Below are 27,392 nucleotides of genomic sequence, written 5' to 3' on the forward strand. Positions count from 1 at the left end.
AGTTTAATTTGTTTAATCAATATATTCTGGCACAAGAACGTTCAGATTTTTTATATAACCCAAAATTAAAATAAGTTTGACATCCCTGCCTTTTAGGATTAAATGATAATCCCTGTGATTTTTGGAGATATTGTTGATTTTCTTGGATAAAAACGGACTGTACCTATACAAAAGTTACATTTTTAAACCCACTTTAATTAAAACACGTCTAAAGTTTAACAGCTGTTAAAACATTGATTCATGAATTTTTTATCATGTTTTTCTGTAATTTTGCCTTCTGTATATATTATATTAATCTTCACCACTCAGCCGGATGTTACAGTTGGTTAAAAAAAAAAGTGTCAATAATTAAAATAAATCTGTTCAGTTCATCTTGTTTGTCTCAGAATTGCAAGATTGAAATGAGATATTTAGTTTTTTCAGAGTTACACTGTAAAAATGTTGCCCAGTGGGGTTAAATCAGTCTTCCCAATCTGAATCACCACTTTAACAAAACTTACCTAAATTCTCCACTCAAGCAATTAGAAATACTCTAAATCAAACAATTAGACAATTTCCTGCGCGTTTTAAATAAGCTTTGCTGGTTATTAAGTGAAATATTTCTGCTGAACTGACCCGGGATAAATGAACTGAACGAAACTGAAACTGAACAAAGGAGAAAAACAGAGCTTATGTGAGTAGGATGGCTTTTAAGACGGCAATTTTCCACTCAAGACAGCGTGGGCACATGGTGGCTTAATCAATAGACGGGCTTTGTGTATCAGGGGAGCGCATTTCCTTTTTACGTCAACTAAACCTGCGATTTACAGCTCGGTTTTAATGAACGAGGCTGATGTCATGTTTTCCAGGTGATTTGGTTTCCCGGGCCATGCATCACCTGCAGCCGTTACACATCAAGAACCCGAGCAACGGGACGCCGGTCCACCAGAAGAGCAGCTCTACGGTCCACTGGGAACCCGAAGCGCTCTACACCCTCTGTTACTTCATGCACTGCCCACAGATGGAGTGGGAGAACCCCAACGTGGAGCCGTCCAAAGTCACCCTACAAACCGAGAGGTGAGACGCTCACTTACCTTTCAGGTATTATTATTATTATTATTATTATTGTGAAATTACTTAACGAGAGATAGTCGGGCTGCACCAACTCGCTTTTTATTTCCAAAACGATGCAGACATTTGATGTTCAATGTCGGCCAAGACAGAAAAACAGTGCTGACTTCACTTAAAATGTTTGGTTTTTATTTAATGTATTGTAACTATGTGAAAACATAAGTTAAATCCACTTAATTTATTCACTTAAATCCAAATTTATTGCTCACTTTACACCACAGAATTCGCTGAAAAAAGAACATTTCCTCTAGAAAATCTTAGAAATTTCCTAGAATAAACAAGGAAGTTTCTAAGATTGAAAAGTCAAAAATCTGCTAAAACAATCCTCTGGTGTTTTTAGATTTATCTCAGGAATTAAATAGAAGAAATAAGAAAATTTATGAATGTCAAAAGTAAAAAAAAATTGCTACAAATAGCCTTAGATACTTTTAAATTAAAATTGGAGATTAAACGGAAATTTATTGGTGTCATACATCAAAAATTGCTAGAGAAAACTCAGATATCTTTATACCAATCTCAGAAATTAAATTGAAAAATTAGGAAATTTTTGAATGTCAAAAGTCAATAATTTGCTAGAAAAAACTCAGATACTTTTATATTAATCTAATAAATTAAATGGAAAAAAAAATAGAAATCTTAGTTTGAAAAGTTAAAAATTCAGATGTTTTTAGATGGACCTCAGGAATTAAATGGAAAAAATAGAACATTTCTGAGTGTCAAAAGTTGAATATTTGATAGAAAAAACTTTGATGTTTTTAGATTGATCTCAGGAATTAAATGAAAAAAAGGAAATTTCTTAGAGTTAAAAGTTTGAAAATTTGCTAGAAAAAAATTCAGAAATTTCCAAGTTTCTTTCTCAAAAATTTCTGTGCCTCATCTCAAACTTTCAACAAAAAAAAAATCTAGCAAATTAGGATTTTTTTGATTAATCTCAAAATGTCTGAGTTCTTTGGCGAGTTCTTGTTCTTAACACATCGTCGTTTAATTGAGTTCAGCTAAACTGCGACCAAAGTCACGTTGTGTCCACTCGTCTTTTTCAGTTAAATACGAAGTTACGATTTACACTGTGGAGCAGAGGTGCTGGTTTCTAGTTCTGAAACTTTTAGCTGAGTCTCAACTTTAACACCCCTGAATGAAATGATAAGATATTTAACAGATTCAGATTTACTAATATGACTTCTGGCAACTGAGTCGATTTTTGCATCTGTCCTTTTAACCTTCCAGCCAAGCTGAGTACAGGCTCACAATAAAAACCTACATTTCTACATTCTTGCTGAAGGTATTTGCTCCAGCAGCGTGGGCCGGTCAGCGCTGACTCTTGCCAAAGCCTGCAGCTTCTTGATGGACAGATATTCCAACATCTTTCTCGCGTTCTTCCTCGCCGAGGAACGCTGAAACTCCATCGGGGCGACCCTTGGGAACGTGAGGAATGTCAAGGCGGAGTGACACGTCAGCAGAGTTTCCATCCCTCTGAGACAAAACTCTGCTTAGCATTCAGCTGAAAGCTTGGAGACGAGCAGCAAGGACCTGAATGAATCTGCAGGATGACAAGCAAAGTGATTAAATACGATGAAAAAGTTCAATTGAAACTAAATAGGAGAGGCAAGGTTACATTTGCAAAAGAACCGCAGAGTGTTCATTGATTTATTTAAAAAAAAAATTGAAATGTAGACTAGACTAGATGCTTAATTATTAAATGCTATTACAGCGATGACTTTTTGATGGATAAGATTAGAGTTTTGTGATTTAATTTACCATATTGGATAACTTTAAGGTTTTACTCTGTAATTACATGTGGATGTTGTTTCTGAAGGTCAGATAATCTGAACGTTGCGTACTTACAAAAGTTTATTGAATACTGACATGAGAAAGTACAGCGAATTAAATTTAAGTACAATTTATGTGAAATGGAGTTAAGCGATAACGATACATATGAATATAGATGTTTTTTATTATTATAAATGTGAATAAATGAATCATAATTAGGTTTAAAAAGCTGTTTACACACGACTAAAGTGTTCTACCATTATAGATAAACTAATAAAAAGTAAAAAAGCAAAAATCTTCATTAAAAGAATCGGCATCCATCGAAGTGGTGCAAAAATTTGCTTAAATGAAACAAGGGAATTTTCCAAACCAAGTGAATTTAAAGCTCAATTTGATCAAAGTTAAAGGTGATATATATTTTTTTTTTACAGAATATAAACTGTAAATACTTTTAATTTACACTACTGCTTTGTTTTCATCCATCACTGCTGTTTTAAAGAGGTGAAATATAGTTTAAGTTGACTTCCCACAGAAATCTGAATCCTTTCCCTTTCTGACGCCCCTGGTTTTATCCTGCGTCAGATAAAATCACTCTGCTGACGTTTCCCTGCAGGAGGAGAAACACGGCGCAGGCAGAGCGCGCGTGGGTTATTTTTAGATTGATTAATCTAAAAAACACACTTTTATAATAAATTATGAAGAATGCACACATCATTTATCAGTCAGGCCACTGCTCTTTGTGATAAATGAGGGTAATAACAGCACTTAGGGAGGTTACCGCTCCTAGATCTCTTTCAGCTCTGAATTGTCCCTGTAATAAATTTTAAGTATTGATTTTGTGTTGCTGCCTCTCTAATATCTATCAGGACATCTTTAATGAGTTTAGTTTGAGCCTCAAAGGGAACCAACATCTCTATTAACTGTTTACGCCAGGCTGGGATTTTAGCTAATGGTGTAAATTATTAATATTTCTACACTGAAATTGTGTAACGAGTGTAACTTACTCGCACAGAGCTGCTGAACAAATCATTACCCTCGTCAAATTTAATGTAATCTGACTCTGAAATGACTGATGCTAATCATTACTGAGCCCTGTTCTGCTCTGCAGGCCGTTCTTGGTTCTGCCTCCGCTGATGGAGTGGATCCGTGTGGCCGTCGCCCACACCGAACACAGACGCAGCTTCTCCGTCGACAGCGACGATGTGAGACAGGCCGCCAGGCTGCTGCTGCCCGGGGTGGACTGCGAGCCGCGGCAAATCAAGTAAGAACGAAAACAAAGTCCAAATACGCCGTACGGGCTTCGGCTCCTGGCTCTTTGAGCAAATTTCTCACTCGTTCTGGTTAAAACCTGATTGGATTTCTCACGCTGCGAGAGAGGAGACGTGTACCGCAAACTCTCCCACCGTCTTCTGCATGTTTCCTCTAAATAAATATGTTTATTTAAATATGTGTGGGAATTATTTTCAAATAGTAAAAGTTATAACTTATCCGACATCCCAACTTCCTTCCTGATCCTTCCTATTCCTGTCTCTGTAACTGTGATTTTTGGTAGATTATAGGACGAAAGCAAACAGCCACAATTACTTTATCCTCCATGGGTTTTTTTCCCCTGAGATTACGTCGGAAAATGCACCAGAGAGACGTAGCGGAGTCTCTCTGATTGGTTGATTCCCCACATCGAGCGGCGAACGCCTGTACGCCCGCCAAACGCTTCAGATTGTCCTGGAAACGCGACGCAGGGCAGAGCCTCCACGCAGACTTTGAACGTAAACCAGAATGACTCTCAATTCGCGTTTGGTGTGAACGCAGCATCAGCCGAATATCATCAGCGTATAGATTTATAAAAATGTAATCAGTGAGTTCAGTTTATTTGTTCAAGGTTGTTTGGTGACCTGCTGGTTTTAGCATCACACTGTAACACAAGAAACAATTCACAAAATATTGTTACGAATGACTCTTCAGTTTTGGTTTGGTTGCTAAATGAAAACAAAACAGTTGGAAAATTGTTTAATTGTTTGCAAAAAAGAACGAACCATGTTGTTTTTACTCAGAATCCCTTTTATCTTGAAAAAATAGTAAAAACAAAGTTTTAATGCACAAATGGAGATATTTTAATTTTTCAGTTGGACCAGCAGCCATCAGTTGCCATTTTAAAAACATTTTCTCACAAATGCGTCTCTGTACAGTTCACAGACAGAAAATCAAAAATCTGCTAAGCTTTTGTCTCATGCATAAATCAATGATTTTAAGGATTTTATCAAAGAGTCATGGGCTAACAGTCCTTCCACTTCAAACATCTGCGGAGATGAAACAAACAGAACGGCGAAGGTGTTTGTTACCAATTAGCATCTCTTTTCAAAATGCCACATATAATTGTCAGGTAGAATCAGAATAATATTGTGAAGAGGTTTCCCTGCGACCCTGTTGAGAACCGGATCAGCAGCAGCTGTTCGCAGCGTCAATTAAGAGTCATTAGAGAGAGAAAACGAGTCGCAGCAGAAGCCTCACCTGGAGGAGGCAGAAGACTGAGCACTTGGCTCAGATATGAGTGAGTCGTTTCTGAGTGTAAACAGCTCGATGCGTATGGACTAGGTTCTGGTTTAAGCCGGGAAAAGCTGAGCAATAATCATTCCCGCTCTCTCCCGGCGTCCTTTGGGGAGATGAATGCCCACTGATTCCCCAAATCCATTTCTGAGATAAGCCCCCACTTAGTCACGATAATGTATCTGCCGCCTCCATCTGCAGAGCCGAAGATTGTTTCTGCGCCACCCGGAAGCTGGACGCAGCCTCCACCGAGGCCAAGTTCCTGCAGGATCTGGGCTTCAGGATGCTCAACTGCGGCCGGACGGATCTGGTCAAGCAGGCCGTCAACCTGCTGGGGCCCGACGGGATCAACAGCATGAGCGAACAGGTGCAACACACACGCGCACACACACACACACACACACACACACACACACACACACGTAACCCTTCTTAAGAGCCCACTGCACTGGACCCCATTGAAAACCTCCTGGTTATTCCACCAAATATTGATTCCTGAACTCTTCCTGAGTTAAAACATCAGTATTGTAGTTTGTAAATGTGTATGAATTTGTTTTCTTTGCATTATTTGAGGTTGCATCTTTTTTGTTATTTTGATCATTTCTCATTTTCTGCAAATAAATACGAAATTTTTGCTTTGAATTTGAGAGACATTGAATAAAAAAACAATGTTCATTTTACTCAAACATATACCTATAAAAAGAAATAAAATCAGAGAAACTGATAATTATAAATGGTCTATTAATTTTATCGAGAGCTGTATGTTAGTCTCAGGTCCAGTAGGTCCAGACAAACACCTTCAGGTTCACTGCATTTATTATAACAGAAGAGGAAATCAAGTTGGTAATCATCATCATTCCAGCAGCTTCTGCCTCTAAACATTAAATAAAATACAATAAATAATCCTAAACAAACTACAAAGCATTAACTCCCAGTTAGCAGTTTGTAAAATTAAGCATAGCTGAAATGAACATTAATAATGATAACCATTAAAAAACAAACAAAACATAGCTAAATTACTCATGAAACACTGTAAATGATTAAATGTGTCTAAACACTTGTAAAGTAAACAGAGTTGATTCTAGAACATTCCACGGTTACCGACGGCAACGGAAAAAAAGGGGGAGGAGCTGTCAGTTACTGGTTGCTATGGTAACTACCAACTGCCAAGAGCAGCATAACAGAACTTAAAACACCAACAAATGTCTGAAGAAACAACTTGTTGACTTGACAAAATGTATCCAAAGAATAGATGAGCAAATTTTGCATAACAGTCACATTGCGCCGCATTTGACATATTGTGTGGAAGTTTGGGGCAATACATGCAAAACAGATTTCCTCCTGTTGTAGGTGATATATAAAAGATCTTTCCAAATATTACATAAAGTGGGATATAAGTGGGAAACTGTACAATTCATGTTTAAAGTAAGAAACCATCAACAAAGTCATGCGAATGGAAATTATTGAACTTGCTTTAATTTAGCATGCGATTAATTGATTTATTGATTATTGTGAGAGGCTCTTACCTACTCCTACATGTACAGTTGAAACCAGATATTTATGCTTAATAAAAAGACACAAACACATTTTTATCCCCCTTTTCTAAAGTTTAATCAGAACAAACCTTTCTTGTTTTTGGTCTTGTTTAGGATTAAAAAAATTGTTTATATTTGCTAAATGCCAGAAAACTTGATGAGAACTGTGTTGTAATTGTGCCGTTTTTAACTGCAATCATGGTCGATTATCTTTACTTATTCTTGGAATCCAACCAAATGAGTCAATCTCAATCTATTTGAACTACTGATAAAAAAAAAAGAAAAACAGAAATCACATTTATAGAATAAAGGTGATTCATTCAGGTAATTATCTTTAAATCATTACTTATGTTCAGTTTGGTAATTTCTGGTCGAAATGACTGTCTGTAAACTGAAAGACCTTTTGAACCTCAATTTATGTCCTGCAGATAATCAACAGCACACTGCAAAAACACAAAAGCTTACAGCGTGTTTTTGGTCTTGCTTTTAGTGCAAATATCTTAGTACACTTGAAATAAGGCAAAAGTAATTTACAAGTAGCTTTTCAGCAAGAAATAGGAACTTGTTTTAATAAAATAAATACTTGGTAAGATTTTCTGTTTTTGCAGTGTTCTAACTTATCAAAATACGAGCTTCATTATTATTTCACTTATGTTTATACATATAACATGAGTAAAATTTTATCTGCCAACGAGGAACCCGTCTTTTGGTTGTGAAGGGTTAATATATTAAGGAAAAGCTTTTAAATTAGGTCACCGGTTGCCATGGTGATTCCCTACTTTTCTCACAGAAAACTTGAAATAATTTCAAACCATGGAATAATTTTGAAATGCCAGTTTAATAAGTACTTTTTTTTATCAATATTAAGAACTTACTGAGTCTTATATCGTGCTGAAAAGTTACTTTTAAGTTAATTTTGTCTACTTTCAAGGTTACTACAATATTTTGCATTTGAAACTAGACCAGAATTACTTGAATTTTCTGTTTTTGCAGTGCCAACCACATGCAGGCTTTCCCACCCACACACATTGTTCTCTGAGCTTAGAAAGAAAGAGCATGAAAACTTTACTGTAAGCAAGGCAGAGCGTTGTTTCCATTCATCAGAGGCGCTGAAGTGTTTTCAACAGGCTTCTGCAAAGCCGACTTCAATCATATGTCTGACTCGGGCCATTATGTTCAACAGAGGCCTTTTATGAGCCACTCGTAACCCGCTGCAGCACTTTATGTCAGAGACTCGTATCCCTCTGTGGTCATTCAGTCTTTAGTATTTTCTGGAAAACTGATCTAGTTAATCAGGAGGCCGTTATGGCCACCGATGGCCGCCATGATGAGTTCAGACAGGAAGACGAGCCGCAGCTTTTACTTTATTGCTCTTTTAACTTCTTGTGGTCTCTCATCTGGTTGAGAGAGAATTACAAGGGTATAAAACCATAATTTAATACAAATTATAGTGTCTCGCAAAACTATTCATGCCTCTTTAATTTTTTTATAATAAAATGTTCTCTAAATATTTGTTAAAATTATCGCTATGTTGTGACAGCTACTATCGAAGAAATGACCAACAACAGTGTCAGCAGGAGATTCTTGAGGCTGTCAATTAAGCTCATGTACTCGCTGCTAAATGTACTAACGGCAGAGAAAATGTAAAAACCATGCATCAATTTATTCCTTTGCTCCATAAATGTGTTGTTATATCATATAAATAACCAATAAAATACAGTGAAATGTGCTGATTTTTTTGTGTTTAAGAATAAACTCTCAAAAAGCTTGTAGCTTAAAAATCTGAAAGCCAGATTAGCTTTCACTGATCGCCGCTAGGAATCACCGATACCTTCACCGACTGATGGAGCCGGAAATTCCCAAATGCACCTGATGCAGTAAAAGTGGGATGTTGACTGAGCAGTGGAACGAGGAGAAGCTGCAGAATCGGGTTCAGATTTAATACTTACCTCCACTCTGGATAAACCGAACGATGTAGTTCGAACTTCGACTTTCTATAAAATACAAAAAGAAAAAGAACAATTTACTGATCTGGGACTGAAAGGCAGGCTATCCAGAGGATGGATGGATGGATGGATGGATGGATGGATGGATGGATGGATGGATGGATGGATGGATGGATGGATGGATGGATGGATGGATGGATGGATGGATCTATCTATCTATCTATCTATCTATCTATCTATCTATCTATCTATCTATCTATCTATCTCTCTATCTCTCTATCTCTCTATCTCTCTATCTCTCTATCTCTCTCTATCTCTCTCTATCTCTCTCTATCTCTCTCCTGGTTTCCTGCAGCTCTGCCCGGTTTTCACCTCCCGAGTTGTTTACAGTGAAAATATGTACAGACTCCACTGAACCCACAAAAGAAAAGTGAAGAGCCTCAAACCTCAGATTTCCTTACAAACAACAAAAGAAAACATGTTTATTTTATTTAAGGGAAGAAAACACAACATGAATCTCCGATGCGGCCATCTTGTGTTTCCTGCAGGGGATGACGCCTCTCATGTACGCCTGCGTGCGCGGTGACGAGGCCATGGTCCAGATGCTGCTGGACGCCGGCGCCGACATCAACAGCGAGGTCAGAGTTCAGTCTCTCCAACACATCACAATGTTTCTGTCCCAGTTTAATGTTTCATTCACTTTTGTTTCTGTGAGAACTTTGTCCCCTCTCCCCTCTCTTACCTCTCCTGTTTCTGTCTCACCTGCTCGCTCTCTGCTCGTTACACAAAGTGCACCGATAACAAACGATTATCGTTTGTCGGTTTTTCTTCCCACCGATCCTGAATAATAATCCGCTGATAGTCCCTCCGCTCTGCCCGTCACTTCATTTCGCTTCGCGCCGCAGCTATCCAGCAGCAGTTTGCTTTATGGCGCATCAATAACACACCACTGTTACACAACCAGGTGCACTCTGTGTAACTCGCTGCCACGTACCGCATGAACTTTATTGCACGTATTTGTTAAGTTGAAATAAGACAGTAAAATAACGGCTTTGCAATCATAAATCATGCTTTTTCTTTTTTTTTTTCCTTTGCAGTTTTTCCTGTGTGTCTGTATCGCTGCTCACCGTAGTGATGGCTTCTTTAGATTTTTCCCTGTGGCGACTCCGAAGCAAATGACAACTGTTTGAAATCATTCAGGAGTTTATTACTGGATAAATAATTACTTAATTTGGAATAAATGTGTCTCTCTTGGAGGATGGAGACACATTTTGTTGATTTATTGCTGATGAAAATCCTACTAGAGCTTCGTCCGTGAAGGCGGGGCTTGGCCCACCCAGGCGTTTTGCACAGCTGAGTGGTTGCCATGGAGATTTAAGGATTTCTCAGACATGCGTGTCAGAATCAAGGCAACATTTTGGGTTTGTTTGTGATGAGGGAGTAACATTACAACACGATGCAACGTTCAAAAATTTATTTTTTACATGATACTGCCCCTTTAAATTTTGTGAAAACGTGAAAAGATCTACCACAATATGTGTGATTAAAACCTTTTTCAATGGGTCTTTCTAACTGTGCTCTGTCAGAGTTCCAGCAACTAGCTTATAGGAGCAATTTGGAGACGTGCGCGCTTCTCTTCCTCCCTTAATTTGTTGCCATTGTGAAATCATTTTTGCCTTTTTTTCTTTTGTTATCTTTTGGTTTTAATTTGATAATTGGGAAGCCTTAACAATGATCCAGAATTATTTAAACTGTATTAACTGAGTCCAAACTCATCAGAATTTTAAAAAGTGAACACAACACACATGGACAAATAAATACATATAAATAATTATGTATACAGCAGTCGCTGCCTCAGATTTTACTCCTCCTCTGCCGCGGCTGCCTGTAATTATAAAGACATTAATAATTCCTATCATTACACAATAAAACACCAACGGTTCCGCTGCTGCTTAGCATCAGAGCCCAAATGAAATGCGACATCACATTAAATAGTTGTTTTTCCTCTGGGTGATTTTTGCAAATCATTTCGATCATTTAATCAGCAATAAAAAGCCCGCTGAGCGACGCCTCCGCTTTGCTTCTGAGACGTCACCTCCAGTCCTGCATGCGTTTGTCGTCACCGTTACATCTTCTCTCTGGTTTCATTTGTTGTTGAGACGAAGCTCCACGACAAGGTGGAGCCACACCGACACAGAGAACCGGGTCCGGGCAGATGTAGCTCCTCATGCTTAGGGCGGGGATTTGAGATGAGGGGAAGGATTAAAACTTGCTCAAGATTTTCTGCAAAACTCGAGAGGAAAATCTCGGCCCGCCGTCTTGCCCTCTTCCTGCTTCCACCTGTCCTGCATTCTGCTTCCTCCCCGTCTCTCCCCCTGAGCTCTGAATGTGATAACAGCTGTGTATCTCTCTCCCTGAACTTCACCTATGACTTCCCAGGTGCCAAGCACAGTAAACAAGCACCCCTCAGTTTACCCCGAAACGCGCCAGGCGACGCCACTCACGTTCGCCGTGTTGCACGGACACGTCCCTGTCGTGCAGGTAGTTACGTTAATGACCTGTGACCTCTAACCTCTGGCCCCCTGACCTCACCTTTGTACTAAAAAATACTGATAATGACTGTGCATCATCATAGTAATGATGCCTGAAGTCCTTTATTACTCCTTCCTTGGTCCTGTTGTGCTGTGCTTTAGAAGAGGAATTAATTGGGTCTGATAGTTCAATCGGGGTTCTGCGGGGTAGTCATCTGTTGACAGTATCTTACATAAAAGGGATCCGGCTTCACGGTACAGTGCTTAAACGGCAACACTTTATTTGAAGAGTTTTTGCACTGCAAACCCTAAACGTAAATCTAGCGGAGAATCTCAGGGAAAGCTTAAAATATTGGATGTTCACAGTTGTTATTCATCCAATTTGACTGAGAAAAGCCGGTTAGAGACATACCTCAAAAGAACCAGACTACATTTGTCAGATTTATCTTCCACCATTTACTACATCCTAGTAAAATATATTGACTTTTATTCAAAAATGTAACATGACAAAATGTACAAAAGTTTAAGGAATAATCCTTTATTTGAAGGGTTGTGCATAAGACTGACCTGACATAACAGCAGTCAGGAACGTAATGGAGTTTTCATAAATGTTTACAACTGTTGTCACAAAGTTTCATTCAATAAATAATTACACTTTTAATGCAAACTTGACACTTTCAATGAAAGTTTTAATGCAACTTTGCATAAAAATATTATTTACAGAAAAATGCAAACTTGACTGTTAAAAGTTTCATTATTTACTGAATGACACTTCATGACAATAGTCATAAACTTTCATTTAAGGCTCCTTCACACTCCTGACAGGTGCTGTGTTTATGACAGTGTTATGATTAATCTCAGAAAAATCTGGACATTTCTTAGAAATAGACATTATAGATTTTAATTAAATGTGTCAGAGTAAAAGGGGTTGAAAACGGAACAAATAGGTAGCACACTTTTCAAAAAACATGTCATTCCTGCTCTAAAATACAAAGACATTGTGATTGTAAGACGCAGCGTTAGCTTGTGCCTTAAAGTATCAGCCAGCATATCTTTAAAGTCATGTTTGCTGTTATATTGTTCAGTTGATGTTCTTGTTTGCATGTGTTGAAATTAAGGGTTAAATAATTAAAGTTTCGCACATAAACACTTCTTTCTAGATCAAGTGAGATGCTGACTACTGATAACTACTTCACAAAACCCCAGCTGGAAACAACCCTGAGCTATCCTTTTAGGGGGCGTTAACTAGATGTACAGTTATGTCCCGACATTTAACAAGCAGAAAACTCCTGAAGCTGAGCTGAAAAGCGCAGCTCAGGCAGGATGATACAGAGCCGCAGGGACACAGAGTGTCTTTCCACTCTTAGTATAAGATATCTTTTATTGGAGTAGTAGTTATTGTTGCACATTGTTGCCTCCAGGATCTTTAAGCTATTAATATTTATGCCAACAATCAGAGTTTTGTCTCCAGGAAAAGAAATTCTTCCTCCTCAGCTCAACATCAGTAGCAGAACTGAACCAGAAGCCGAGGCTGGAAGTGTGATTCATATTCAGAGTCTGTCCAGCAGCCGAGGCTTTTACTCTCGCCAAACCGAAATGTAACACCCCGTGTCTCCTTCGCTTGTTTTCCCTCTCCTGTCCTGTTTGTTTCCCTCCTCCATTTCTCCCACAGTTACTGCTGGATAACAGAGCCAATGTGGAGGGCGCCCTGCAGGATGGGGCGGAGAACTACACAGAGACGCCGCTCCAGCTTGCTGCAGCTGCAGGTGAAGCAGCACACACTGTAATCTGACACGTCAATACTAAGGAATTATTTACTTTAAAAAAGCTCCTATTGCTTCCTGAAAAGTTACTTTTAAGGTAGTTTGTGTTATTTGAAGTCTGCACTAGAAACTAGAGCAGTGTTTTTCAAACTTTTTCAGGCTGAGGACCACTTAACGTGTCAAACTCAATAAATCAATTAATCGCATGATACATTTAAACAAACTCAATCATTTCCATTTGAATTATTTGTCATTTTTCTGTCTTTGCACCAAAAACTAGATGACAAAAATCTTCATTTTTATGCTTTTTGAAGGATAGTTTTGTTTATAGAGACTTTATTATTCATTTTATTTGTTCTGTTTATTTATTTTGAATATTCTCCAGTTCAAGTGTGAAATGTTCATTAGAATTTAAAGTTAATTGATCTTAATGTGTTCTTGCATTATTATTATTATTATTATTATTATTATTATTATGCCATTACCAAATGGTCTCAAACTGCAATATTATCGTTTATTGCAATAACTTCTGTGGACAGTTTATCGTCCAGCATAATTTGTTTACTTGACAGGCCCAGATGCTAAAGCTAAATTAGATCAGTCAGTCTCTCCAGTTTTCTAAAAATTTCTGTGTGGAAATTCGCATAAAGTCAACAGATCCCAGCATTTTTTCATACTAGTGCACAGATGTAAGTTTATTGCTAATTTTCTGCAAAAATGTTACAAATCATTTGGTTTTTGTGACGCTAACTCTCCTGTAGGGGGCAGTATTTCTTACTTTTAACACACTGCTGCCTCAGCCTTAATTGATGTCAGATAGTCCGTGATCAATATGGCGAGCCACGAAAAGTCGCATGTAATATCATAAATAAGCACAAATATTGCAAAATTATAAATAAATTAACTTAATTATTTTTAAGTTATTAGGCTTGTTTCCATGCTAACATTTGAACTGTTGACCTTTAAGAACAGAGCAGAAGTAAACTGATGTGGTTTCTAATTCTGTAAATCTATAATTTTCTCTCTTTTAGGAAACTTTGAGCTGGTGAGCTTGCTGTTGGAAAGAGGAGCAGACCCCATGATCGGCACTATGTGTCGCAATGGCATCTCCTCCACTCCGCTGGGAGACATGAACTCGTTCAGCCTGGCAGCGTCGCACGGACACAGGTGAAACAAGTCAATCAACGTAAATACACCTGCAATCCTATGAGTGAAAATAAGGCCATAGGGAGTAAAATACATGCTAACAATGCTAACAAAATCATTGAATTTTCTATAAATTGTTTTTTTTTTTGTGGTAATTTCACCATTTTTATGGTCAAGGCTTTTTATGTGGTGAAGTAAGAATTTTATTTACATAGCACATTTTCAGCAACAAGTGCTTTACTTGAATTAGAAGCAACGTTTCATTCAGTGTACTATAAGCCTGGCGGGCCACCAGGCTTTACTTGTGCTCCCACCAGGCTAAGCATTGCTATTTATTTAATTTGTTTTTAAATGTTTGCATTTTTAAGTCTTTTTAGTTGGTGTTCAGGTATTAATCTGAAAAGAAAACATAATTATTTAGTGATATTTTCGCGAGTAATAAAAAGTCACAAATACCAGCATAAATAAGCGCAAATATTGCAAATATTTCCAAATTAGTACCACAAACACTTTGATTTTTATTGCATAACATCACAAAAAGAATCATGAAATCCTGGAGGGACTGAAAAGATGTTCAATAATTTTTAATTTTAAGATTTTATTAATATTTTATCAGTTTGTGAACAAGTTTTACATTCTTGCACAACCGGCTCATTCATGATCATGATTTGGCCCAAAGCGAAAATGAGTTACTATACTAGTATAAAGCTAGTATAAAGTACCGTGCCTCACTGACAGGGGGCAGTGCTGAGCCCCATAGACGCAACGAACAGCAGGCGCTCTTCTTCTACGCTTTGAAAAGACTGAAAACAGTCGGGAGGGGGAAACAGATGGAGCAGAACCGTGTAAAGCCGCTCTTTTTGGCTCCCAGACTTTTAAAAATGAGAAACAAGAAAGTTTTCTCATAACAGAATGACAGAAACATTTGTGGAGAAGGATAAGCGCATGGACGTTACATTAAATAAAGGTGAGATTTTCAATTTTAATCAGAACAGAGAGAAAGAGAGCATTCAAATAAATATAACATATTATTTTATCTTTCTTGCTGTTAAGCTGTTAGAAACTTTAATTAGTTCTAGTCAAAATTAAAACACAGCTTCTATATTGTATCTTCGTCTCTGATCACCACAGTATCGATCCCTTCACATCCGTTCAATCTGCTCCTCACGGGAGATATCTCCGTTTCCGTGACGATGTGTTCGGCTGCACTTTACGGCCTGAATAAGATAAAACCTATTAGCATTCAGGGCGGCGGGGAAATGAAGTGCAGCGGAGAGCGACGGCAGCAGCACAATGCAGCATTATTAAGACAATCAATTATGGAGTGGTGATCACGCTGCGATGTGTTGTAAAGAGGCCGAGACTGAATTAGGGCTGGTTCTTCTCACGCAGATTATCTGCAGATTAAGGCTACTAACTATATGTAATGTTCAGTTTTAATTTAGTTTTGACAGCGATCATTTTTAAGGATCTAAAATCTGTCGTGTTTTGATGGTGGAGGAAAGTAGAAAAGTCCGAGTAAATGAAGAATGCTTAAGGGGAAAAAAATAACGAGATTAACCAGCAAAGAGTGTAAAATACACTGCAAAAAATACAAAATCTTACCAAATATCTTTGGTCTATTGAAGTGCAAATATTTTTAATACACTTGAAATAAGACAAAACTAACTTAAAAGTAACTTTTCAGCAAGATATAGGAGCTTGTTTTAATTTTATAAGTGAAATATCAATAAAGCTCTTATTTTGATCAAATTGTATAGTAAATAAGTTAGAACACTGTAAAAACATCAAATCCTACCAAGTATTCTAGGGTAAATATTACTTAAACTAAGACAAAACTAACTTATAAGTAACCTTTAAACAAGCTTGTTTTTATTCAATAGTCCAGTAACTATAGCAAGACGTTTTCCCCATATTATAAATAAAGATATCCATCTAAACTGTAACTTTTTCATTACTATTAAGGAATTATTTACTTAAAACAAGCTCCTGTGTCTTTCTGAAATGTTATTTGTAAATTAGTTTTGTCTTATTTCAAGCGTACAAAATATTTGTCCTAGAAACTAGATTAAAAATACTTGGTGAGAGTTTGTGTTTTTTCAGGAGAAGAGTTTAAATACACGGGGCGAACGAGAAGCACACATGAGACTAGGAAATTAATCTAATAATAAAGAACTACTAGGACTAAGAACTGTAATTAATCTGGAGTAACAAGAAACAGAAACAAGATCTAATCAAAGATTGAGATGAAGGAACAGAGAATAATCATCCCCAAAACATAAAATCAGAATAGAAAACATGAAACTCTACATGCACAGACCTCTAGCCCGACATTGATCAGCTTCACGGCGCTGCACGCTCCAACTCGCTGCAGCAGATGGAGCAATGATGCGTTATCGAACTGGGATCACGCCGCATTTGTTAGAATCCATTCAGACCAGGGCTTCTGTTACCACTGCTGCAGCAATGCAGTGACGGGTCATGAGTCGATTTTTCATTTACATCATGATTTTTTTTAAATATCTTTGGCAGTTTTGATCTGGCAGTTGCCCAGAGTGGCATTAGAAAGGGGGTGCACAAACACCAGACTCAGTTCAGTTTATTTATAAAGCGCCAATTCACAACAAATGTCATCTAGAGAGAATTTATTAAAAATATACCAAAACTTGGCCGATGAGGGTTAAGCTCAGTTTTTCACATTAGTTTAAAAAGTTTTCTATCGAAATAAACCCAGCTGTGTTTCTATTACAAACATGTGCAAAACTTTGTTCCTCTAAGTCCAGTTTTTAACCCTCATTTTACCAAAAAGCACCACAGGAAATCATTTCTGCCTGCAGCCATCAGACTTTACAGCTCTGAGTAACTTAAATTTAAGTTTTCTCTGCGCTCATTTATAGATTAATATATCTGCATGTGCATACTCATTTTGATTTACTGTAACATTTTCAGAGGATAAAGCAGAATTTAAATAAAACCAGCTGAGGATTTTTCTGGTTACCAAGAGAAATAGCTGTAGTGCTCCTGCGTGAATTGAAAGAGCTAATCTTGTTTGTTTTGTTTTTTTTACCCATGGTACAACTCTGCGTTTTGTCTCCCTATTGTGCAGGAATGTTTTCCGGAAGCTCCTGTCCCACTCAGAGAAGGAGAAGGGGGACGTTTTGTCACTGGAGGAGATCCTGGCCGAGGGTTCAGATCCCGGGGAGAAGAGGCTGGCTCCGCAGGCCAACTGCAGCGGGACGCTGCGAACAGGAAAGGCCAAACTGCGGGCCCTGAGAGAGGCCATGTACCATAGCGCAGAGCATGGCCATGTGGACATCACCATTGACATCCGCAGCTTAGGTCAGACTTACTAATGCATGCCTCAGTGGCACACAAGCCTCCAGCTGTCCTGCAGATGTGCTCATGCTGTGCCCGTCCTGTCCCGTCCTGTTCCCACCCACTGCAGCTCGCCCAACCGTAAAACAGGAGCCGTTTTATCTGAGGCCATAGTAACGGGTCAAAGGTGTGAACAGGATGATGGAGCTTTGTCCTCGCTTCTCGTGTTTTAAATGTGGCCGCTGTCAGCGTCCAGTGCATTCACCTCCACGTTTTAGTGAATCAGCCGGGAAGCCAGAACTTTGGCTTTGATACAAACAGGATGAACATTGGTAGAGGGAAAAGGAAAGTGTAAACAAATTACCTCAGTGGTGTGCGAAGGTCTGTCATGATAACAGATTTTATCTAGACGATAAATTGTCCACAGAAATTCTTACGATAAACAATAATATCGTTGTTTGAGACTGTTTTCCAGAACACATTCTCAAAGATGAATAAACTTTAAATTCTCATGAATGTTTAACACCACAACTGGAAGACATTTTAAATATCCCAGATAAGTCGTTTCTCCACCATTAGTACATTCAACAGAGTGTACACGAGCATGATTGACAGCGCTACAATCCCCCTCCCGGCTCTGATTGGTTGCTTCTGACCGGGAGCGGTGCATTTCTTCAGACTGCAATAGACACACTGGCATGACACAGAGACTAACAGATTTGTAAAAAACATATTTTTGTAAAGAAGCCTGCAGCTTTAAGATTTTTAAACCCATCTTCATCATTATGAAGGCAGAGAATAAGCAGCTAATTTTCTGCCTTGCTGTGTTTTACGCTCACTTCATTTCCATCAATCACATTAGAGCCGTTATTAACAAGCACTTTTAATTAAACTCAGATTCTCCATTTGTTTTACCTCTGATTTCCCACGAACCCAACACTCATGACATCCAGTGCAGAAACATGATCCGTCTGTCTCCTGTGACTCTACCCTTGTTTTTCTCCATTTCTCTGTATTCACTCTCTGCGGTTTATTTTGTGTGTGCGTGTGTGTTTTTCCCAGGCGTTCCTTGGACGCTGCACACCTGGCTCGAGTCCCTGCGCACCTGCTTCATGCAGAACCGCCGGCCGCTGATCCAGGGTCTGCTCAAAGACTTCAGCTGCATCCAGGAGGACGAGTACACGGAGGAGCTGATCACACACGGCCTGCCGCTCATGTTCCAGATCCTGCGAACCAGCAAGGTCGCCGGGGGCTTCCCTTCACAGCAGCAAACCGCTTGTTCAGACTACAGACAAAAGACGGGCTGGCTTGTTGGGAATACAAACTGAATCTATCAGCTTCCTCATTTGCATGATGTTTTTTCAGGATTAGCAGGGGGAAACCAAGGGGTTTAAAGCCGCAGCATGTGGAAAGTTGTTGTCCCTAACGGTGCTGCTGCTGTGTGTCTGCAGAATGAAGTGATTAGCCAGCAGCTGTCGGTCATTTTCACGCAGTGCTACGGACCTTTCCCCATCCCCAAACTGACAGAGATCAAGAAGAAACAGACGTCACGCCTGGGTGAGCCTTCACTTTGTGGAAACAGAATCATTTTTTATTTATTTCCATGTGTTTCTGACTCTTTTGTGTCTTAAATCCTTCTGATATCGTTGTGGACGATTGTCGCAAATCAGCATCTATCTTCTTTCCCTTTGTCCCATATACGCTCCGCTTGTTGATCATCCTATTCGAAGTGTTTTACCACCATCTAGTGGTCAGAGTGTGAACAGCTGAATCATGGTTGATCTGATCTGCAGCTGATATAGCAAATTATTTGTATTTTTGGATTTGATGCATTTTAACGACATTAGTCAATAACAGAGAGCAAATTATTAATATTAGTATTAATCTGTAATTTATAGATGGGTAGAATTGTAGAAATTGGAAATGATGAGCAACTTTGCATACATTTTTCATCATTTATATTTATAACTTAAATTTAAATGTTACATTTAAATTTAGCATTTAAATTGTATGTTAAATAATGAAAAAATATGATACAAATAATTGTATATTTACATATTTATTTTATTACAAAACAGGGAATAATCGCAACAATGTAAATTTTGGGCAGCAAAGTGCAGCTAATAGTTGCTAATTATCATTATTAGCCGTTTACTCAAATAAACAACCCCTAATTAAATAAACATTATAATATTAAGCTTTTATATTGTTGGTTTTTACATCCTGAAGTGAGTAACGTTGAGATTTCTCTCTTTTTGTGATTATGAAGTAGATGAAAATAGCTTCATAAATTAAATGTAAATGTTTTAATACTGTAGGGATTTATTCAGGTACCATTTAATTCAATTCCTAAAAATACCATGTAGGTTTTTAAATGGTAAATTTATCATTTTTAGGTTTTAACTCATCTTGAAACTAAACAAATGATACATCATTATTATAATTTTTTTAAGTCATCCATTTTGTGCTTCTGTTTATTACTTTAATTCAGTTCACACTTGCTGGGAATAATAACTTTTTACCTTGAAGTTAAGCAGGAAACTTGCACAGTGTTGCACCGCCACCTGCTGTTTACATCAGAAAAGAAGCATAGAAGGAGCCAAACGTTAATGAGGGTTTTAGAGAAATGTTTTAGAGACTCATTGGAACAACAGCTTGGAAAACAAATGAAATAGTAATTGTTTATTTTGGAGCGGAACCTCGATGTAAAACCAACATCAGCTTTTTCTTCTGCTGTTTGCTGCTCTTCATAATTAGTTTTCTTGCATAAAAGCATTTTGTTTTTCCCAGACCCGCACTTCCTGAACAACAAGGAGATGTCTGACGTCACCTTCCTGGTGGAGGGGAAACCGTTTTATGCACACAAGGTGCTGCTGTTTACAGCATCAGCCAGGTACTGGGAAGCTGCATGCAGACATGCTTGATTTTAGTCAATAAGATGGAAAAATTGACACGTTTTGTGTTTCAACCAGGTTCAAGTCTCTGCTCCAGAACAGACCAGCAGCAGAAAACACATGCATTGAGATCAGCCATGTCAAATACAACATTTTCCACGTAAGAAGTTGATTTTTTATTTATTTTTAGCAGGTTATATATGTGTAAGACTGGAAGCTTCCCCAGAAAACCTGCTGAGCCCGGTGGTTGGGTGTTGGGCCAGTCATTCATCCAGCAGTTGGTCGTGTTTTTAAGTTAAAAAATGTTTAAAGTTGACAGGAAATTTGAAAATATCACTTGATAATTATGTGTCATTAAAAGATTGGAAGATTAATGCCTGAACACCAACCATAAAGTCTTAAAAATGTAAACATTTTAAAAAGACTTAAATAAAAAAAAGCAATGCTTAGCCTGGTGGGGGCACAAGTAAAGCCTGGTGGCCCGCCAGGCTTATAAAACACTGGAGGAAACCCTACAGTAAAACTGTATCCCAGATCTTTTCATTTACTTTTTCCATGTGAATTTTTGCACATATTTTGATATGTAGCTAATATAATCAACACAATAAGCGCCTCTTGGATACATATCTATATATTTTTAAATATATACAGGAGATAATAATTAAACTCTTTCCTGTAGAGAAAAGTCCACAAATATCCTGAGGGATCTCCAAATGTTTTCAAATAACTCAGTTTTCCTGATCCAGTGATCGATACTCGGTCCTGTTGTTTTGTTCCAGTAAAGTACAATCACTCTTTTACATGATACCAACAGCTGTTCAGATTTTATTAAAAAAAGTATTTTTGGTATATGAAAAACCTGGATCTGGAGCCTTTTATTTACTTTTAAATGTGTTGGCATGTTTTGTCTTGCAGCTGGTCATGCAGTATCTGTACTGCGGAGGCACAGAGTCTCTGCACATCCGCAACACAGAAGTGATGGAGGTACTGCAGAGGGTTTGCATGGCAGCGTCATCACTTTGAGTTTGTTTTTATTTAATCCTGCATGTACCGTTCCCTGCAGCTCCTGTCTGCAGCCAAGTTCTTCCAACTAGAGGCCCTTCAGAGACACTGTGAGATCATCTGCTCCAAGAACATCACCACTGAAACCTGCGTGGACCTTTACAAACACGCCAAGGTGGGAACACGCCTCAGACTGTGAATGCACCTGCTCATCTCCTCCCTCATCTATTAATGCCTCCATTGACAGCTGATTTCTGAGAGGCTCTAACTCGCCGTTGTCTTGACAAAAGCAAGAAGAAAAAAAGAATGAAAAGAGAAAAAAGTGAATGCCAGCAGGTGGATTCTGGTCCAAAAAGAGGAAAAATGTGATCAGTGCCTGTAATAAAATGTATGTAATCAAAGTTACAAACCAGTAAACTAATTAAATTACTATTCAGTTTTAGGAGTTTTGTGGTCAAGATGAAGACTTTTAAAGAAATTATAAGTCATAACAAACTGTTTGATTTTAAGGTTTTTTTGAGATATGATTGGTTTCTATTTATTCACATTTTCCAAAGCAGATCACGTTTAGAATGACTTTACATTTTGCAAAAACAAATCGGATAACTTAAAGTAAATAAAAAGAAAAAACTGATATTTCCCCATTTTTCAATGCTGCATTTTTCCACCTTTTTCTCTCTCTGCAGTTTCTCGGTGCGTTGGAGCTAACTGCATTCATCGAGGGCTACTTCCTGAAGAACATGGTGCTGCTGATCGAACTGGACGCCTTCAAGCAGCTCCTGTACGAGCCGTCCGCCGCCGAGAGCCCCGCGTCCAGCCCCGGCCTCTGCTCCGACATCCTCCACGACCTGGAGAAGACGCTGGCCACTCGCATCCACTCCATCCACCTCTCCACCTCCAAGGGCTCGGTGGTGTGACCGCCGCCCGCCGCGCTCCCATCCAGCCGCAGCATCGATGTAACGCCCGTTTTAGCAAACACTGTCCCGCCCACGTCAAACTGCTGTCGGACGATCTACCGCCAGGATTTCCCTTTAATTCTGCTGCTTGTTGAACGTTGATGTAGACGTTTGTGACTTAACTTTGTTTCTTTGCCTTGAGCCTCTGTCCTGACGGCTGTTCACTTCACTGCGGATAAAAACAAACCCGACTCGGTCAAGACGCCTCGTTCACAATAATCCAACTGTGTTTCATACAGAACATATGCATGAAATACATATTTTACACTTTTTTCACTCAGAAACTAAAGTAGAAGTTTTACTCATTCAATACAAACGATACATTTTCTGGAAGTGGACGCCATGGCAGCAGCAAATGAAATCCCTGCTATACGGCCCGTAGCAATGTGAGGACTTTTTAAGGTGGACTTGCTTACATCTCAGTCTGTCGGTGTGTTTTTGCTGGACACGTTTCACTGTGTTTTATCTGCCATGTTGCAGAAGCCAAACTGATCACAGGAACTTCCGCCGTGGCCGCCGCCGCCGAGCCGGTTCAAATAAACCCGAAATCTATGCTGACTTGATTCCGAAAACACGGGAAATAATTCGTCTTTTTGCATGACTCCTCCTTTACTGAGCTGCCATTATGTTGCTTTTTTTATGCACAGCTTACTTCATGGACCACTTTTCTGAGCGGGAAGTAAAAGAAATTGCTGCTTATTAACTTTTTATTCGCCACAAGACAGAGCGGGATTCTGGAGACGGACCACGTTTTTGAACGCAGACTGTAAATATCTTCTGGAAGTCATCGTTTTTGTACGCCGGTATAAAATCCCCACACTTACTGGCCTCACTAAACGTGCTCCCCGCTGTGCGTCCGGATTATGCAAGCTTGCATGTTTAATCCATCTGTATGACTTGTGTGTTATGCAACATTGCGCTGCGGGACGCCGGTTGCTCCAGTTTTAGCTGAACCGAAGGGTTTCCCCTCCAATTATTTTTGCTCTGAAGCATCCCAGATTATCAGGATAGATTACAAGATTCATGCTAGTTTGCAGCATTTAAATTACCATCTGTGTATTAATTTATTTTAGCTGTTTAGTATTGAATTGAAGTTACACACAAAATAATATTTTACTGTCATTGTTTGGTGGTGAAAGGGAGGAAGAGGTGGAGGAAATATAAAGATCAACTTTTAAAAAAGTCTAGCTTTCCAAAAATTAAACAAAAAATAATGAAACTATAAGTAAGAAGCCAAAGATGAAACTGAAATATAATAAATAATGTCCAGCACATCACAAGGAGCTAAGAAAATTTTAGCAATTTGATGTCTAATCAAATTTATGTTGATTTCTGGAAAACAAAGTGATACAGTTGCGCTTACAAAACAAAAATGAACATCGTCTTCATAACTAAATGAAAGATATCAAGAGAAATTTCAGACTTGTGAAAATGTTTTTCCTGGTCTTTCTTGCGAACTTAAATCTTCATGTTTCTCTTTGAGAGCATCAATAAAGTTAAACTTGAAGTTTCTTCCTTACACTTTCATATCAAAAAGTAACACAAACCTGCTGTGGGTTGTGTGGTGACATTTTAGGGTTTTTGGAGACTTTTAGCATCTTACTGTCTGCTCTCAGGGTGAACATGCTTTGTCGGCCAACATGGACATGTCAGCAGTTTTATTTTGAAATCTGATTACAAATTATTCTGAGATGTCTATTTTTTTTTATATATCTTTTCTCTCACTTAAACAGTAACCAAACTAAAGATGTCTGAGATTTAAAAGTGGAAACCTTCTAAAAAAAACTTGACAGTCTTTTCTTCTATTGTTTATTTAAATTATTTAAAATTTTAGTTGTGTATATATATATATATTAAATACCTTCAAGTCTAAATTTTTCTGAAAAACACTGAATCTTGTTGGAGGGAATCGTATTTTCACATGAATGTATAATGACAGAAATACTTAATTATTAAAGCTCCTTGCAGATCATGCCAAATATTTTGCAAAACTTATTTTTTTTAAATTGTGTTGCATCTGAATGGTCTGGATGTCGTAAAACGATTAAAAAGCACCCAGTTTCTGCATTCCCTCAGTATTTCAGTACTAAAAGCTGCAACAGTTAAGTAAATGTTATGTTTTCTTCCTACCTATATGCTTTGATGTCATAAAATTAAAATACAAGCTGAAAATGTTCTGAGAGGAAACGGTGAAATGAGTTGAAGAAAACACGATGGATTTTAATCAAGTACATATCTATGATCGCCCCCTGCTGGTGTAGCATGGGTTTTACAACATTTTGATCATCCATCGTAAGGAAAAAATGTATAGAAAATCAAGAAACCGTCCAGGAAATTAATTAGCAGTTTAAAAAAATTAACTCTACTAAATACACAGTGTGAATTTAACAAAAGTAATAAAAAAACATCTCTTGGTAATTTATGCATTGAATATAAGAATACCTTGTTCACAGTCCTGAATTTTCCACACAACTGTCTCATACGGTGTTGACCCTTAACAACTACGTCACTCTATCATTCGAGGCGCCATGTTGGACGTCGGAAGTGAGGGATGAGAGTATTTAACAGAACGATTGCAATTGTTTTCCAAAGTTGTTTTTTTCCAGTTTATTCGTGGATTCTACTTGTTCGAGTCGAGTTAATTTGTCTGTGAACGTAACTCAGCTGGTTGGGCCTCATTGACGACGGTATTTACAAAAATTGGAAACGGCTAGCTTCGAACCCGACCCATATCTCCTCCCTGGTGACGTGTTGATCAAATTACCGACTTTGCCTGAATTCACACCACGTGATTTATATCACTATGTCATAAACAGCGCTTTTCCTTACACCGTAGCAATATTATAAACATACAAAAGAGAAGATGCTAACCATTTTTTTTTTCGTACATGCTAGGCTACATGACGGCGCGGCATTGTTTCCATGGTTACCAATGGCTAGACGCACCTTCTCCATAGTGCGAATAATTTATCTTTCTAATTATATATATACTTATAAAGTGTATGAACGTTAATCTTCTTAAGTTGTAAAAAAAAAAATGTTCGCTGCAAATCCGCGATTACACTGAAGGCTGAGTCATGATTGACAGCTGCTATCCATCGCCGCCATATATAAGTTATAAAATAAAATAAGTTTGGTTTCTATACGACCGCGCAGCACTCTGACCATTTTAAAAGTGAAATAAAATGCGATATTAGACTTCCGGGTGTCTGTTTTGTGACAGCCTTTACAGGAGCGTAATGGTTGCTTTGATGTCCGTCATGGCGGAGCGTGACGTCACGCGAAAAGGGTCCATATTTTTTTTCATATTTTCAAAACGGTAAATACCAAGTAATTCTCTTAATGCCACCAGAGGTCCCTAATATTTACCAACAGTTTTTCTGTTCAAATATTGACAATTCATTAAGAGGTTCTCTAGTTTTATGCATTCAGTTGTATTTTAATATACGGCTGAAATCTATTTAATGAATGTAACACAAAGCGGTTGGAGATTAAGAAATTGTGCAATTTTTTCCAGCAACAGACCAAATGCAACAGTCAAATCAGTTTTCATTTTTACATGTAATGTTTGTTTCACTATCAATCACCATTTATATTCTTATGAAATATAATTCTGTAGCACACTCAAAATGACATCCATATTTTAGCCTAAATTGTGAGAAAATCTTAACATAATATATGAACTTCTATAAATATTGACAGATTATAGATGCTATACTACAGTTTTATTTTCTTATCTACATGCATAGTAGTATATATTTTATTTTACATTCAGCAGTTTTGAAAAAATTATATTTAATAATGCTTTAAGACATTTAGTAGAAGCAATATTTACATCAGATTGTGTTCCCATGAGGTTAGCTATGGTGTAAATGTGAGCTAAACGAGTGACTGAAATTTGCTTAAATATATATATTTTTGGTCAAATATCTGTGGCACCCCATGGTGTGTTTTTGTTTATTTTACCCTGAATGCTTTAAAGAGTTTACTGTATGTTAATAACTTAAATGAATCTTCACATAGTCACATATTTTAGTGGAAACGCTTTATTTGAAAGATATATATAACCTGATGCAAACCAAGGTTCATGATGATGTCAAAGCACTTTTTTGTGCCAGTGTTAATGTAGCCTCACACAATCAGAGTATTTTACCAGTGAGCTTGAGTTAAAGTATTATTGTGACCCAACAGCAACTAAAGTATGAAAATAAAGTCAAAGATTTTATGCTTATCTGTTTCTGTTAGTCTTAATGTTATGCCAGTAGCAAAAAAAAAAAAAAAACAGCTTAGCTTGTCCCATTTCTGGCATTTCTGGCCCAAAATGGGTCAAAGCTGTAGAGTAAATGTCAGTTTGCATGGCTCTTCTTGTTTAATGTTGTTGGGAATGTGTTCTGTACAGCAGCTTTGTCTCAACACCCTCCTTTGTGTTTGTCTGAGCATTTATTATCCTCCGTATTTGTTACTGGTAATATACCTAATTTTCCCTAGACACAGTGATAACTTGCATGGGTTAGTTTAAATCCACATGGGGATGAAACTTTTGCTACTTCTGTTCCTTTGAAGGGAAAATGTACATTGTACAAATTATATATATATACATATATATATAAAATATAAATTATACATGGTGTAAGAAGCAGAGATGTGGTGGAGTTAAACAACAAAGAGAAATGTTACACTCATGCTACGGTTTCTGTCGTTCCATGACATGATATTGTGGACAGCTAATAAAGACCTCAGTTTAAAAAGATCTAAAGTCTTAATTGTCTTTTTTCCTTGTTTTTGTGAGAGGAATATGTATTTGTGGGCTAAGCTAAGCAAAAGTATATGGAAAAACTTGCCAAATCCTTTTTCTGACATTAAAAATGTGTGCAAAATGTGTT

General features: G+C 37.9%; 1 protein-coding gene across 2 annotated transcripts; it reads left to right on the top strand.

Annotated features, from left to right (window-relative positions):
* The first annotated feature begins 823 nt into the window (after window positions 1-823).
* LOC106960759 (ankyrin repeat and BTB/POZ domain-containing protein BTBD11-A) lies at window positions 824-27,257 on the top strand. 2 transcript variants are annotated; one of them, XM_015054048.1, is made up of 15 exons: window positions 824-1,056; window positions 3,986-4,138; window positions 5,623-5,788; window positions 9,451-9,540; window positions 11,342-11,443; window positions 13,106-13,199; window positions 14,228-14,363; window positions 17,449-17,681; window positions 18,720-18,898; window positions 19,109-19,214; window positions 20,448-20,550; window positions 20,630-20,711; window positions 21,467-21,535; window positions 21,615-21,728; window positions 22,240-27,257. In XM_015054048.1, exons 1-15 carry the CDS (start codon window positions 833-835, stop codon window positions 22,468-22,470), a joined length of 2,082 nt encoding a protein of 693 aa, XP_014909534.1. In that variant the 5' UTR covers window positions 824-832; the 3' UTR covers window positions 22,471-27,257. The 2 variants fall into 2 exon arrangements, with proteins under 2 accessions (XP_014909534.1, XP_014909535.1); XM_015054049.1 differs by lacking the exon at window positions 11,342-11,443.
* The last annotated feature ends 135 nt before the right edge of the window (window positions 27,258-27,392 follow it).

The sequence above is a fragment of the Poecilia latipinna genome, unplaced genomic scaffold (genome assembly GCF_001443285.1).
Source record: "Poecilia latipinna isolate Pla-1442-1.1 unplaced genomic scaffold, P_latipinna-1.0 Scaffold1226, whole genome shotgun sequence".
Lineage (NCBI taxonomy): Eukaryota > Metazoa > Chordata > Actinopteri > Cyprinodontiformes > Poeciliidae > Poecilia > Poecilia latipinna.

Coding starts and splice junctions, on each gene's coding strand:
- LOC106960759 (XM_015054048.1), top strand. CDS start 833: ATGTCATGTTTTCCAGGTGATTTGGTTTCCCGGGCCATGCATCACCTG. Junction 1,057..3,985: donor GTCACCCTACAAACCGAGAG/GTGAGACGCTCA, acceptor TCTGCTCTGCAG/GCCGTTCTTGGTTCTGCCTC. Junction 21,536..21,614: donor GCAACACAGAAGTGATGGAG/GTACTGCAGAGG, acceptor CGTTCCCTGCAG/CTCCTGTCTGCAGCCAAGTT.